This window comes from Dendrobium catenatum, unplaced genomic scaffold, assembly GCF_001605985.2.
Source record: "Dendrobium catenatum unplaced genomic scaffold, ASM160598v2 fragScaff_scaffold_1655, whole genome shotgun sequence".
Taxonomy (NCBI): Eukaryota; Viridiplantae; Streptophyta; class Magnoliopsida; order Asparagales; family Orchidaceae; genus Dendrobium; species Dendrobium catenatum.
Window position 1 is genome coordinate 13363 of NW_021320117.1, and position 16570 is coordinate 29932.

General features: G+C 36.2%; 1 protein-coding gene across 1 annotated transcript; it reads left to right on the forward strand.

Moving 5' to 3' along the window:
* Positions 1 to 579: 579 nt before the first annotated feature.
* On the forward strand, positions 580 to 7593 carry LOC114581327. Its single transcript, XM_028701237.1, has 4 exons — positions 580 to 1592; positions 2477 to 2503; positions 2592 to 2690; positions 7522 to 7593. Exons 1-4 carry the CDS (start codon positions 1458 to 1460, stop codon positions 7591 to 7593), a joined length of 333 nt encoding a protein of 110 aa, XP_028557070.1. The 5' UTR covers positions 580 to 1457.
* Positions 7594 to 16570: the final 8977 nt, after the last annotated feature.

Consider the following 16570-nt stretch of genomic DNA (forward strand, 5'->3'; position numbering starts at 1 on the left):
ATTAAAAAAATAAAAAAACTCCACCCTTGGTCAGATCATTGGCATAAAAAGGGATGAATAACTTCATATTGATTAAGCTTTGCTTTGTCACTTTTGTTAACAATGTCGAGTTGGCTCTTCTACAGTAAGCATGCTAAAAAAAAGTTCTTGTAAAGACTATGAAGCAGGTGAATGTGTTCTACAATCAAAATGCTCCTAACCAAGGGCATCTAATTTTTCACTAAATATTCATATTTGAGCTTCATCTTTGCTAATTAAACAAGTTTGAACAAGACCTTGAGCTCAATTATATGAATTTGAGTCATGCTGAAGCTTCGTAAAACAACGAGAATTCTCCACAAAAGTCCACACAAAAACAAGAAAATAGTAGATAATTAGTAATATTTGATGAAATGGAAATGGAAAATACCAAGATACAATTGATCCTTTATTCGAGAGGAGAATCTTTCTCTCCCAAATCTCTAGATGTAGCTAGAGCCCAAAGGAAACCTAAAATCTAATAAATCTCAAATTTCAGCCAAATTCAAGATGGCCTAACCCTAGGAAAACCAACTATTTAATGCATACAAATTAAAAGAAAATCCCTAAACATACCCTACATTCAAATTTCCCTCTCAAAACCCTGAAAAATCCTTCTTAAATGACTCTGCTTGGGCGTTCGGACCGTCCGATCTCCGCAAGAGGCGGAGATCCCGCCTATGTTGCGATGGTCCCATGCGGACCGGCTGGACCGGTCTAACATATTTCCCTTAGTGTTACTTGCGAACTCAAGTATTTCCTATCACATACAAATTAGGCTGAAGATTTACATCTGTTTATTTCTTAAGGAACTTCGGCAAGGTAGAGCAAAGTTAGTTGAATAATAAGTAGACATGGAATGAGTAAATTTCCTTTTAAGCATCCAATGTAGGTTACTCATTGAGCACTGTATGGCCACAAGATGTTCATCTGCGAAAAAATATACTAAAATGCTAGCTTAATAGACTTTTCAGAACTTATCACTTGATTGCAGACCGAAGGTTGACATACATGTATATTTCTGCAACTTAAACTGAGGATCCTTTGATATAAGTATTACAAACTTCCCAGTATCCATAGTTTCAATTAATGAAGTCTCTTTTGGTAAGCTAAATAATTTTTTTTGTTCTTGTGGGTGAGTAGTTGGCTTGCCGCATGAAGCATCAATAGTAAAAAGTTATGCAACTCATCTTGGTCTGTTGATTGAGAGCTTTGGCTACCAACCAAGAGGTTTTGGGTTCAAGTCTTGCGTATGTGATGTGTGTGAGTTTGTCTTAATTGGCCTAAATATTAAAAAAAAAAAGTAAAATGTTAAGCCATAGTAATGTTTGTCAATTGTATTACAAGGGGATGGTCAGTTTGCACTCGAATCTCAATAGGTGTAACAGATCTCTTATTCTCATTTTGATTCTTTATTGGGATGTCCAGCTATTGATTAGATGTGGGTACATCTTTTTTATTTCTATTTAATCTTAGGCTCCTTGTATTTCATTTTCAAGCTTTCTAATGTTTGTGCTTTCATGTTCTTTAGGGATATTTTCAACCTTGTAGGCTGTCTCCTGGAGCCTGCTACTGTAAGTTTCAAAAATAATTGCTGAAATTGTAAACATTAGTTATTATGTATGTGATAATGGGCATCAATGAAGAGCATGGGCGGATCCACCAAGGGCTTAGGGTGGGCAAATGCCCACCCTCAAAAATTTTTTTTTTAAATATTTAGAGGGGATATTTTGGAATATTTTGGGTATTTTGGACATTTTGCCTCCCATAAAAAAAAATTTTCCCTACTTTTATCAATCATAAGCATCTTTGTCCATCCCCCACAATTTTTTTTTTGTCCACCCTAAAAAAAAAAGCTGGATCCGCCCCTGATGAAGAGCCTTTTTTAATTTATTTTATTTCATTGGTGGCAATGCGCACATATGCATGAGTAGAGGTACAATTTTATTGGACTACTGCATAACACAGCTAAGCTCTTTGTGTGTGCTCCTGAGATTTCTCATCTACATCTATTTGTGTGTGCATGCATGCAAGTGGTGGCACAATGCACATATTCTTCATGTGCATATATGCATCTTTTTTGTGGATTTTTTGTTCCATTATTACCTTTTCTTGCATGCATTTTTTATTTGGTTGAAAATTGCGGAAGTTTCTCATTTATTATTTGTTACTCCAAGAGTTCCTCTACCTTTATTCTCGTTGACTTCATCTGTGCTACAGTTTGCTATTACAATTTTTAGTGTATCTGAATTCCCCAACCTTGTTTCTCCATGGCGTCAACTTTTCTTGAGTTTGCTATTACATTTTTAGTTTATATTTACAAAATTATTGTCATTGATGGGGAAGCTCCCCAATATTTACCCTCCATGGCTTAAATTACTCCGTCAAGCATGCGATTTAGTTATGCAAGTTCTTTCATGTACTTTGCCTTTCTGAATTCTACTTTTGGTTATTGCAGTTGAAGACCCAATTTTACATGGCATTGGTGAGTTAATTTTTACTCTCTCTGCTCGCTTCTTCTGATGCTATTCTCCCTTCTTCCTGATGGAAAATATACAAATGTGAATTTCCAGTTGTACACGGCAACAACAGCAATCTTGACTGCACAAATAGTATACTACGGTCATATTTGCCATCGACTGGAAGCAAATAAAGCTTGTAAACCGGAGAAGGTTAGGATTTAAAGAACTTTACGTAAAGCCAACTTGATAAGTTTGGTTGTTTAAGAGTTGAGGTTAACCAATTGCTTTCAATTGCAACGATCCATATAGAGTGACCGACGTTACTTTATGTAGTTTCTCAATCAAATTTGAAAAATGTCTCAAAATTTTTGTATTACCCATAAAAAGTTGTGATCCTTGTAACTTCCTAAGCCTGTTGACTGTTCTAAGTTTATGGCCAGGTGAAAATTTATTAATTAGATTATCAGAATCTCAAATACTGTCATAATTGAAAACCCTAAATGCATGTGTTTACTTGTGTTTGTTTATTTCATTTTAATAGAAGTTTTTAATGTTAGCATAAGTCTATATGTACATGTTTAGGATGCTATCGTATCAAGAATGTTTGATCCCAGCTTGGATTCTTATTCTCTACCACTTTCTGGAATTCCATGAGACTACCTTAGTTTATATTTTCATCCTTCATGCATTTCCTATTGGTGGACTTCTGGTTTTACTCTCCATTCTTGCGGTTCCCTAGAGTATTTTTCTCCAATAATATTTTTGTAGCCACCTCTAGTGTCCCTTGACAATTTTTGTGTTGCCAATATTTGAGGCTTCCTTTGTTTTTGGGCTTTGACCCTTTTTTTTCCTGCTGCTATCATCTCTTTCAGCTTTCTTCCACTACTATCTGGCTCTAAAAACCTTGACAACGGATTACTCGTTGATTTTCTATTCCCTACATCCTTGAGTGTGATTCCTTTGCTTCTATGAAAAATCACATACAATTTTTTTCCCCTCAGTAATTTGTTGAAATTGAACTTCCAAAGTTTTTTGTGGCTATAAATAAAGGGTATGAGGTATGCACAAAACTCGATAATTGGTACTTGAATAAAATGATTAGTTTTATGTACTATTCCTACTTTGGGGATTCACTTTCATGAAGTGAGAGGCTTAAAGAGTTTCTAGAGTAGTTATTGCGGGCTCCGAATATTTAAGGCCCGATCTCTTCTCATTTCGGGAGAGTTTAAACATATATGTTCTGGGTTAAATTTTTGGAAGGCAAATTAGTTTGAAGACAAGACACTATCTATAGATTTCGACCTTATTTTGCGAGAACTCTAAGATTTGAGTTCATGTTTCCCATAGACAAAAGCTCCTATGGTTAACCGTCTCGGTGACAGGAGAGTACTTTCAATTAAAGGCTAATAATTAGAAAAGTATTAAGTGTCTAGCATACAGTAGCACCTGATTTGATGTTTAAGATTTGAAATATATGATCTTGCACTTAAAGAGGATGGTGGGCGAATGATGACTAATCCGATCAAATTCTCATAGTTTCGTCATCCCAGGTTGTCATGGTCTCAATATTCTTATTTAGAGGAGGTAGTTGACTTAACTTGATTAAAGGATCTTTATCAGTAGCCATGGTTTGCTTTGTCTGAGGTATCTTGTAGACCTGAGATGATTGTTTTCCTAAGGGGATAAATTGAAGTCGTCTGAGCTAATAAAGCATTTGTGCTCAATCAAATATACCGTATGATTCATTACTCAAGGGTTTTAATTATTGGGGAATATATGTGCTTTAGTCGTAACTGTAATATAAAGGTGCCTATCTTCGATAAAACTTTATTGTCAAAGGGCTCGATCATAACCATTTTCTTGTGATGCTAGTTTGCATTTTGCGATAAAATCATAAGTTAGAGGGCACATGTCATATTTTTATTGACGTGAGATTATTTTAGAATGAATATTATTAATATTGATGAGGACATCAACAAGAGATTTTGGTGTGTTTATTAGAGGAGGCATCGAAGATCGACGACCACGATAAACTAAAAAGTTTCTTTAATTCCCTTCATAAAGTAACCTATTATTAATTAAAAAAGTTTCTTATTTGAATTCAAATTAATATTTGAATTTGAAGCACTTTCCTTATTGATAAAACTATTTTAGGAAAGCCCATAATTACCTCAAAATTTGAAATTAAATCAAATATTTGGTTTGAAACATCATTTAAATTAAAGGGTCCACATACATTAAATCTAGATACTCCCTACCCTTCTCATATGGTCGGCCCCTCCCCTTGGCTTTTCCCTCTCCAATTAATCCTTAATCCTTATTAAACTTCCCCTATAATCCCTCCTAAGCCACCGGCCCCTATAGCCCAATTTAGGATAATTTGGAATTTAAATTATTATCTTTCCCTCTCTTAGAAAATTTTGAAATATAATCCAGATTTTCTAAGTTCTTCATCCCACCTTCCTAGCCCTCCCCTCCCTTTCCCTTCCTACCCGAGAGCTCCCCTGCCGGTTCTTCCCCTCCCTTCTCCCTTCACAAATCGTCGGCTCCTCCAAGGATCCCAATAGAGAAGACTCCCATATTCATGGATAGCCGATCCTGAAGTCGACCACGAATTCGCTTACAATTCTCAAGGACAAAAATGATATCCTTCAGTCGTCATTCTTTGACCCCGACTAGGAGTTTGAAGACTCCATAGAAGACTACGTCGACCTCATACTATTTCATCTAGACGAGACAATCGACGAACAACGACCATCCGGACAGTGACAACTCGTCGAACGTCCACCTGCGCCTCCTTTGACTACCTTCCCGTGGATCAAGACCGTCGGTGCCCTAACTTTCTTGGTGGCATTGTTGAGATTGCTAAAAGTCTCTCTCCGCTAAAGCCGTTCGTCGAGTGTAAGTGAGAAAGGAAACTCTAAGTGAAAAGCTCTAAATATGAACCAACAGATTCTTATTACAACACATGTAGTTTTATTGTAATTTTTCTAATCTTATTTTAAGTTGTTCCGTTCTCCTAAAATTATGACTGCATGCCAAAGCAAAACGTCAAACGATTGTTCTTCAAATTAATTCTTATGACTCATTAATGTTAAAGTAGCAAGCTTTACAATAATTTTTTTATTTCCTTGCAATTCCTATTTATTTCACATCAAATATTCGCAACTCGACTTTAGCTCTTTATGAGCTGTAAGGTTATTTCATAGATTTATCACACTCAACAAATGTTTATTGAGGGTGAATGAATTTTTGCTTTAAGCTACATGGAAATATATGTCACTTAGCATTTTTAAATTTTGATCTATATTAATTTTTTTTAATTTTATTGAGATTGAAGCCTTAAGTGATTAATTTTGGAATTTGGGGCATTTTGAAAGTCATGTAATCCCCACTGGTTGAGATTTTTTGTCAACTGACTATCACCAGGGTGTCTTTTGAAGCCACTTTAAATATTTATTTTTGGAACTTGAAGATTTGATATTTAAACATAGACCTCTTTGGATGAGATATACTTTCATCACGATCATTACTGAAGAGGGTTTGACACTTTTTTATTTTAATATTTGAACCTTGTCATCTCTACTAACTTCATGGCAGAGGATCAAATTCTATTTGAATTCATGCGACATTTTAATGATAGTCTCCTACGGCTGAGATTCACTTTCAACGCAGCCATCATGAATGATGGTTTAACCTTTTTTATTTTGCTTTTTGAATCCTATCAACTCTGAATAATTGCTACCAAACGCTCAGGTTCAATCTGAGTTAATGTGGCATTTTGATGATAGAGTCCCTTCCAATTGTAATTCACTTTTAACATAGCCATCATTAGGTATAATTTAACCGGTTAACCCTACACTTTTTATTTTTATATTTGAACTTTGTCAACTTCATTATCTAAGTTCATAAAGCATTTTGATGATATAGTCCCCTGATGTTGAGATTCACTTTTTATATCATCATTATCTGGGATTTTAAGTACTTTTATTTTGTTATTTGAACATTAAACAACTCTAATTGCTTGGTAACAAAGGATTGGGTTCAAATATCAACTTTTTGAATTGTTATACGAGCGTTAATTCTTCTGTAGTAAGTTTCTTTTGAGGAAGACATTAAAGGCCTAATGCGGAAGTAAAATAAAATGACTTTTTGATCACACAATCGTATATTTTCTTATTAATTCAAATCTTGTCAACTCCAATCCTTGAAAGGTGAAGTATTGGATGTAAAATTTACGTTCACGTTAAACCTGCACAGCATTATTGAACCTTGAGTTTCAGAGTTCGAAGGACTAGTCGGAGCACAAGGTGTTTAAAAAGATAGATTTTATTTAGCTTCCCTTTTAACCTCACATAGTTCAGACTTTCGCGTTTGTGTTTAGAATGTTTGTCGGAGCATATGCGGGGAATTCATATTAATTTTTAAATGACATGATGTTTTTTTATGCTTTTGTATAATGCATTTGCATATTTTTTATACATTTGCATAATACATTTCCATGTTATTTCTTGTACTTACAAGATGTGCTTGCATGCTTTCAATTTATTGGCACATTTTTTGATTAATTTGCATGGCATATCCTCATGCTTTTCAATGTATGTTATTTATTGAACAGTTATATAAATATCTTATACTAAATTTCTGTCATAGCCATTCAATTTCATCCCACTGCCGTATCATAGGTCAGTGTATATCTCAAAATTAAGGTACTGCTACAGTGATTTAATTATGTGAACAGTAACATTAAAATCCGAACTTAGGAATTTTAATTGAAATGCATTTTAATTTATATATGCTTATAGAATCAAAATTATATATATAAACCATTTGTAGGATTTTATAAGAATATTAATTATATTAATTATAAATTTTAAGAGGGGTGAAAATAAGGCATAATATTTTAGATAAATTTTGGGATTTTAATCTCAAAAAATCTTAGAATATTGCAGCTATCTCATGCCAATGTGCTTTTTATGAGGACTTATTTTACATTTTTACAGTGTTTTGCTTCAATTTTCACGTGATCATCTGATTGCAGATTGACGAGCTTGAGTACAAAGCAAAAGAGAGTTTGGTAGGGAAGAACAGCGATGAGAGGGGAAAATCTTAGAATATTGCAGCTATCTCATGCCAATGTGCTTTTTATGAGGACTTATTTTACATTTTTACAGTGTTTTGCTTCAATTTTCACGTGATCATCTGATTGCAGATTGACGAGCTTGAGTACAAAGCAAAAGAGAGTTTGGTAGGGAAGAACAGCGATGAGAGGGGAAAATCTTAACATTTTGAGAACTTCATATATATACCAAATTTCATGTAATTGATCCTGATACCACATTTAAGGTGCTTCTTGGTCGTCCATGGTTGCATGAATACGATATAGTCCCGTCAACGCTACATCAATGCATGAAGTATCTCAGGGATGAAGAAGAATTCAGGATATCTTGTGACATCCAAGTAACAATCTATGAAGATGCTAAATACTTCATTTCAAAGAAGTTGAAGTCATCAAGCTCTCTTGAGACCCAGGCATCGGACCCAGAAATTACAAAACAACCTAAACAAGAAAATAATAAGCAGGTTGGGAGAAAGAAGGCAACGTTGACTCTCTCCAAAGCACTTTTCATTCCTAAAAAAGGAAATACATACCTCACTTAGCTAGTGACACGGATGAAGATGATGTCACACCTACCAAATCTCAGAGGGTATACCACAACTACCAAATGGAGTAGGGAAGTTGAATACTCATGATGATTATGCTACGACTCTATCTATATGAATGCGGTACATGATTTGTTCTTCAAAAGAATAGACAACCTATGAATTTCAGATAGTGTACTCGTAGTCATATGTATTCACCTACAACACTTTAAAGAAGTTATTCCTCGAGAGATGCATAATGTTGAAGAGCTTGTAATATTCTATGTACCTCCCCAAAAGAAAAGGGTGGACCAGCGAGTCTATTTTATTCAATAGGAAAACTCGAAGAAGAAAGAAATTGTGACTGGTTTCGTACACGTTGATTCCGGGGAATTAGTACATTTAAGATTTCCCAGGTATAATATCATAAACATCCAAAGAATATTACAAAAGCGAGATAAAACCTGTTCTTCCAAACAACAAGTCATTTCTGCTTGAGCCTCTGGTATCGAAGGAATCCTCACTCATTAAAGAAGAACGATATTTTTGCAAAAATGAGTCTGGGATTCATCGTACTGAAGTACCCTCAAAAAGAGATTTGCCGAGCAATCACATGTGGAGAAATCAAATCCTATGATGATGGTGATAATGTGTACGAAGTTGACACATATGATGATCAACCCGTAGAGGCCAAGCCTGCCCCAGAAGAGCTTGAAGATGGTGAACATGCAGTTACTATGGATAAATTAAAAGAAGTTAACTTGGGAATCAAGGAGGATCCTCGCCCAACCTTTGTTAGTTCTCTCCTGCCCGATAAACAAATAGAAGAAATAAAATAACTTCTCTGTGAATTCAGTGATTGCTTTGCTTGAACATATGCTGAGATGTCCAACTTATCCCCTGACGTAGCAGTTCACATACTAGCCATCAAACCAGATGCAGCACCCATCAAGCAAGCTCCAAGGAGAATGAGATTGGAGATTGAAGAACAAGTAATTGCATAGACGAAAAAGCTTATAGAGACAGGTTTCATCCGAGAAGAAAAGTATGCTGATTGGATTACCAATATTGTCCCCGTAAAGAAGAAGAATGGACAAATTCGTGTATGTATTGACTTTCGGGACCTCGACAAGGCGTGTCCAAAAAACGATTTTTCACTCCCCGTATCTGAACTCCTAGTGGACAACATTTCCAATTATGATATGTTCTCTTTCATAGACGGATCGTCGGGTTATAACCAAATCAAGATGGCACCTGAGAATGAAAAGCACATATCGTTTAGAATGCTTATCGGCTTTTTCTGTTATACGGTCATACCCTTTGACCTGAAGAATGCTGAACTCACCTATCAGTGGACAATGACACTTATTTTTGATGAACTAATACACGAGAAGGTCGAGTGTTATGTTGATGGCCTGGTTGTTAAGAGCATGGATCGCAAAGATCACCTAAGTGATCTAAGAATTATATTTGAGAGAATCAGAAAGTTTGATCTGAAGATAAAGGCTCTCAAATGTGCTTTTGGGGTCTCCTTCGGCAATTTCCTGGGGTACATCGTTCGCCATTGAGGAATTAAAATTGACCCAACAAGATCAAGGAAATTATGAAGATGCCACATCCAAAGAACCTTCAACAACTTCGCTCCTTATAAGGATAACTAGCTTTCATTCGATGGTTCATATCGAATTTGTCGGGTATGTGCCAGCCATTTTCAAAGTTAATGAAGAAAGATGTCCGCTTCAAATGAAATGTTGAGTGCCAAGAAGCATTTGACAGCATCAAAAGATATATGCTAAATTCACCCATTCTCAGCGCCAATTCCGGGGAAGCCTCTTATACTGTACACGGCCTAGAAGAGTCACTCGGAGCATTATTATCCCTGAATAATGAAGAAGGCAAAGAAAATGCACTTTACTATATTAGTCGGAGGTTGATTGGAGCAGAAAGTCATTATTCTCCTATTGAAAAGCATTGTCTGTCGTTGATTTTTGTAGTTCAGAAACTTTGTCACTACATGCTATCTCATAGAATCACCTTGATATCAAAAGATCGATACGTTGAAGTTCTTGATGACAAGACCAGCGTTGACAGGTCGTCTAGTCAGGTGGGCAGTATTATTACTGCAGTTGGATATCACACACATGACACAAAGGGCGGTGAAAGGACAAGCTTTGGCAGATTTTCTAGTCGCACATCCTATCCCGGTAGACTCTCCGCTCAATGATGATTTTCCTGATGAACAAATCATGCAGGTCGAGGAGAACGAAAAGCTATCATTTTGAGAGATGTACTTCGACAGGGCATCCTTGATTAAACCTGCCCAGCCACCAAATATTGTAAGGGCCCGAGCCGCATCGGTCTCATTTTCGTAGCACCTGAGGGAGGCATAATGAGGCTTTCATTCAGTTTAACCGAACCTCGGACCAACAATAAAGCCGAATACAAAGCTCTAATAGCGGGATTGGATATCGCTATCGATGTTAGAATCCAAAATCTCTAAATCTTTGGTGATTCTCAACTTGTGATAAATTAGGTCATCGACATTTATAAGGTTGGCAAACTTGAATTAACTCATTATCATCGGCGAGCTGTTAAGCTTTTGAAACATGTGCCAAATATTAAAATAGATCAAGTTCCTCGAGTTCAGAATGCCAAGGCAGATTGCTTAGCCAAATTAGCCAAAGATGTGATGAACACCGGCGAGGAGATGCCTATACCAATTATGGTTCACGGTCGTCGGGTCCTAGAGCTGGCAATCTTGCATTTCTCGCGGACAGAGAGAATGCTAGATTCAAGCCAGCAAGATACAACCCTGGTTGATCTTCAACCTCCCCAACAGATCACTATTAAAAATCAACTAGAAGACGTCATATAGTCAAGAGACGTAAAACCAACAGATGCTCGGAGTCGTGGCTATATTGCTTAGACATTGAAGAAGGAGATGATTGGAGGCAATCTTTCAATGACTATACCAGGGAAAGTAAACTCCCAGTAGATAAATCTATAGTCGCACAAACTTAAAAAAGGCATTACGATATACGTTTGTTAACGACACGCTATATCGACGAGCTTTTAATCAGATGTGGTTGCAATTCCTAAGAACTAAGGAAGCTGATAAAGTGGTAGTAAAAGTCCACGAAAGGCTTTGTGGAGCATATCAGTAAGGTCTCAAAATAGCCGTTAAAATCAAAAGAATATGTTACTATTGACCGACCATAATAAGAGATTGTATTGACCACGCTAAGAGGTGTCATGAGTGTCAGATTCATAATGATGTTATAGATCAGCCACCAAATCCACTTCACCCAATAGCGTCCTGACCATTTGAATGATGTGGTACATATATAATCGGGCTGATAGATCCCCCATCATCGACGAGACATTGCTTTATTTTGATAACAGCAGACTACTTTTTTAAGTGGGCAGAAGCAGCTCCGTTCAGAGAAGTCACATCCAAGCATGTGATCAATTTCTTTACTCACAATTTTGTCTACAGATTTGGTGTGCCACGTCGCATAATCTCAGACAATGGTACTTCATTCAAAAGTACAAAAATTTATAAGTTCGTTGATCGGCATAAAATTGATTGACGATATTCATCCATATACAATTCGAGGGCAAATGACTTGGCAGAGACCTTCAACAAGTTGGTGAAATTGTTGAAGAAGATCCTCACCAAGAATAAAAGAGAGTGGCATACGAAGATCGCAGAAGCGCTGTGGGCATATCGTACAAGTTACAAAACACCAACCAAAGCCACTCCTTATTCACTAGTGTTCGGAGTTGAAGTAATATTACCATTAAAAGTTGAATTACCATCACTTCGAGTAGCGATCCAGAAAATCTCACTTAAGAGCAAATGCTCGCATGAGAATGGAAGAACTCGACGTACTTGATGAACTCAGGTTACAAGCTCAACAAAACATGAAAATCTATCGAGGAAGAATGACAAAATCCTTCGATCGAATGGTGCTTCCTCGATCATTTCAAGAAGGAGAATTGGTCATGATGTTGAGAAGGCCAATCATCACATAAGGGACTGAATGATTGCGTAAAACTCCTTACTGTAGGTCGAGTACCGTTGTCTGATATCATTCAACTTCTTGCTAAAATAGACAACAGGATGTCCCTCTTGCGACATAACTCCTCCTATACCAATACCAGACGCATCACAGGCACTTCGAAAACATTAGAAAAATCAGGAAGACGCATAACTGAGATCTCGACCATTCTCTTTTTGATCTCCTTGAATGCTTTAGTGGCATATAAGGTCCAATGGAATTCTCCCTTCTTTAGGCAGTCAGTTATTGGTGCCACTATCGTGCTAAAATTCCTAATAAATCTCTAATAAAAGGTGGCCTATCCATGAAAGCTTTGAACATCTCTGATATTTTTCGGTTCAGGCCACTTGTTAATCGCTCGAACTTTCTCAGAGCCAGGTGATATTCCTTGAGAGGAAATGATAAATCCGATAAAAGTGACACGATTTGTGAGGAACATGCACTTCTTCGGATTGGCATACAATTGTTCTTTCCTCAAAACCTCACAGACTTGTTTCAGATAATTTAAATGCTGATCCATTGAGCTACTATACATTAAGATATCATCAAAATAGACTATGACGAATTTTCCTGAGAAAGGCCGAAGGACTCGGGTCATGACTCGCATGAAAGCGCTAGGGGCATTACTAAGACCAAACGACATTACCATTAATTCATCCCCTAGGCGGATTCTGATCTGATGATAACCGCTCTTAAGATCGACTTAGAAAAGAGAGTTGCTCCTGTCATCATGTCCAACATGTCATCCAAGCGAGGAATGCGGAAGCGATACTTCACAATAATCATGTTGATAGTGTGACTATTAACACATCCTTCAGGAGCCATCCTTTTTGGGAGTTAGAAGTGCGGTGACAGCACATGGGGCTTAAGCTTTCTTTGATAAATCCCCTTTGGAGCATGTCATCAACTTGCTCTTTTAACTTGGGGTGCTCCCTCCCCCGGGTTCATACGTTAATGGGATAGGTTGGGCAGTGAAGCTCCGAGTACTAGGTCTAGAGCGAGTTGGATGTCTCGCAGAGGGGGTAACTGGTTTGAAAGATCCTCAGGAAAAACATTAGCTAAGGTCTCAAGGAGTGGTTGGACCTCTTCCGGGATGGGCTCTCTTGGTTCCTCATTTGTTTCACGGGCTACTAGGGCGTACATGGGGGCTCCTTGGTTAAACTCAACCTCTACTTCTTTTGCAATCAAAAGGTGCAACTCTTTATTAGTTTTAACAGGAGTAGGTTTGACTTCAGTCTTATGGGGTTTCAGTTGGGAGGGTACATGCTTGATTTTCTTGCCGTTATGTTCAAACACGCAGGTGTTTGTCCTCCTATAAATATGGACATCGTTGTTAAATAACCACGGGCGACCAAGGATAATCTGCCCCACATCCTTAGTCAAAACATCGCACCAAATCTTCTCTTGATATCCAACAAATTCTTATAGGAATATGGCTCTTATTCTTTACTTCTATGGTAGTTGAGTTAATCCATGTGAGCTTATACGGGTTTGGGTGGGGTGCCATTTTTAAGTTAAGTTTAGATATCATGGCTAAAGAGGCAACGTTGATACATCTTCCACTGTCGATGATGACTTTGCAGTTCTTGTCTCCGATTTTAGTAAAGGTGTGGAAAATTGAAGTCCTTCGCCAATCGTCACTGAGTTTGAGTTGGGACAACGCACATCTAACGACTTGCAGATCAACTGGGTTTTCTTCGTAGAAGAAGTCTTCTTCATCGTCAACATGATGGGTCAAGTCAGTGCGAGGTTGGGGTTGACTGGAAGTCGGTCGGTTAATCATAGGGGCAGCGGGTCAGTTTTGGGGTTGACTGGATGAAGCTCTATATGGGGTTGGACGGGAATCTAGATGTTTAGAATGGGAATGGTTCATAGATTCTTCGAGGTCAAGCACTAAACTGTTGGCTGCTTCTAAAGTGTGAACTCTAGCAAAAAGTTTGTTTTGGATCTTCCCTAATGTTTGCTTTAAACATAGAAAGGATTTGGGCAGGGGTAGTGGTCTCTTCTCCGCCGCAACAGATCATCTAGTCATCAAAAGCGGAGATATACTCTTTTACAGGTCTACTCCCTTGGGCCAGCCTATTCCATCTATCTAAGAGCTCGGGGTAGTATGAGGGAGGGAGATATTTTCTCTTGAGCTCTTGCTTCATAGATCGCCAAATGGAAAGGAATTTCTCGTAGAGGGACTTTCTTTTTCATTTGGATTCCTAATACTTTAGCACTGTATGAGCACGACCACCTGCAGAAAATATCATAAATATCAAAATTGCTCCTAACCTATGGATAGTCTATCACTCACAACATCATGGAAAGAAAATATTAATCGCAGAGAGCTAACACAAGTAATAAAACAAACAACACATTTTTCACATGTAAAGCGCCACATCACAGAGACAAAAAGAAAGAAAAACACTGGCCTAACTTAGAACTAGAAGTTTTGTCCTAACAAATAAGTCTAAGTGTGTGTAGTATGCTGTGTGGTTTTAGGTATGTCATATATAGGATGATTAGCTTGAGTTATTTATAATTTGGTTTGTTAAAGGTCAAAGAGAAATTTTAGTTTAAGTTTAACTATTAGTATTTTAAGATTGGTTTTAAGAATTTATTTGTAATATTTAATTGATTAGTATCTTTGTTGCTCACCGAGGCCGTGAGGTTTATTTCTCCCTTCTTGGAGCTAAATTAATAGTCTCATAGGCCTGGGTTATCCAGTTGTAATTAATTTTGTTAAGTTAATTTAGTTATTAGAAATTAAAAGAAAGGTGAGTTAGGAATTTATTATTGATTAAGGGGTTAAATTAATTAAGTTTGCTATCAACTGGTCCGTGGCATTGTCCCACTAGATTCGAGGAACTAGACCTTCTTAGGACACGTAGCCCCGCAGTCCGGAATAGCCTATCCTAAAAACTAAGTTGATATAGTTGAATTAAAGATTTTATTTGGTTAAATCATTAGCAATCAATTGATTTTAAGGTTTTAACACTCCAATGAATCTATTCGTGGCGTTGTGCCACCAGGTTTAGAAGTGTTTTAAATTAGGAGTGTAATTTTTTATGAGAGAATTTAGTAAATTAAGGTTTGTGTTTGAGAAGTCTTTTATTTTAATAAGTTTTGATTTAAGTTTGTTCTCTTTTGAATCAATCTCCATGTCATTTAAATTTGGTTTGACTTTTATTCAATTAAGGAGTGATTAACATGTAAATTTAGATTTAGTTTAAACATATGTTCAAACTTTCTTTTTAATAATTATTTATGTAATTTATGGTTTGATTAAGAATCAAGGCCTGATTGTTCATGTGATGATGATGATGATGTCTATTTAGTGAAAAAATAGATGCCCTTGGTTAGGAATATTATGATTGTAGAATACTTATCCACCCGATGCATAACCTTTAGTGGAAGAATTTTTTTTAGCATGCGGATTATAAAAGAGTCAGCTCAACGTTGTTAACAAAAGTGACAAAGCAAGCTTAAACAAGATAAAGTGATTCATCAATTTTTATGTTAATAATCTGACCCTTTTATTGTAGCAGATAAGGGTGGAGTTTTTCTATTTATGCGAGCTTTATGTAAGTTCTTGAATGACTTTTCAAGCTTGAGTTCACTTGTAGTCTTAAACTACATACTAAAAGATACAACTGATATAAATTAATGATTAGATTGTATGAACTTAATTTTTAGCTATGAAACTCTACTAAAATTTGGCAGAAACAATATGAACTAAGTGAGACTTATCAAAATGTGCATTTATTCAATATGAGGATCTATTTCTTAATTTAATATTAATGAGATTTGATATTAAAATTTCGTAGAACTCACCCTGATGGTTTAATTTTGGTTGTATTATTTGAGACACCAACTAGATTAAGAATCATCTAAGATGATATAGCTAGTTGATCAACAAACTTATATAAGATAAGAGTTTAATTTGCAGTTATTTTTTTATTATTGTTAAACATGACTGATTGAAATATTTCTGCTTTAGAATTTCAAATTTAGATTTGATAGCTTTTTATAATAATGATTGGATGCCTAATTGTTCAGGCGGTCAATTAATAACTTGTACTTTAACCAATGAACAAATTTTGTAAAGAATTTGAAAAAAGATATTAATAAAAAATTGAGTATACTTTACTTTAAATTAATCATTGGAAAATCAATTTTTTTTTCAAAATTTAGCAACTTCAATTTCATTAAAATATATTTTTTATATTTGAATTATTTAAAATCTATTAGCTTATTTGTTTTCTTCGAGTTTACAATGTCAGCAGATTGCTGAAGGTTAACAAGCTGATTGAACAATCAAGGTATTTGAGTTAAAAATGTATTATATGTACATTATAGTTTAAGGCTCAAAATCAATTATTTTTCATTGGCATAATTAGT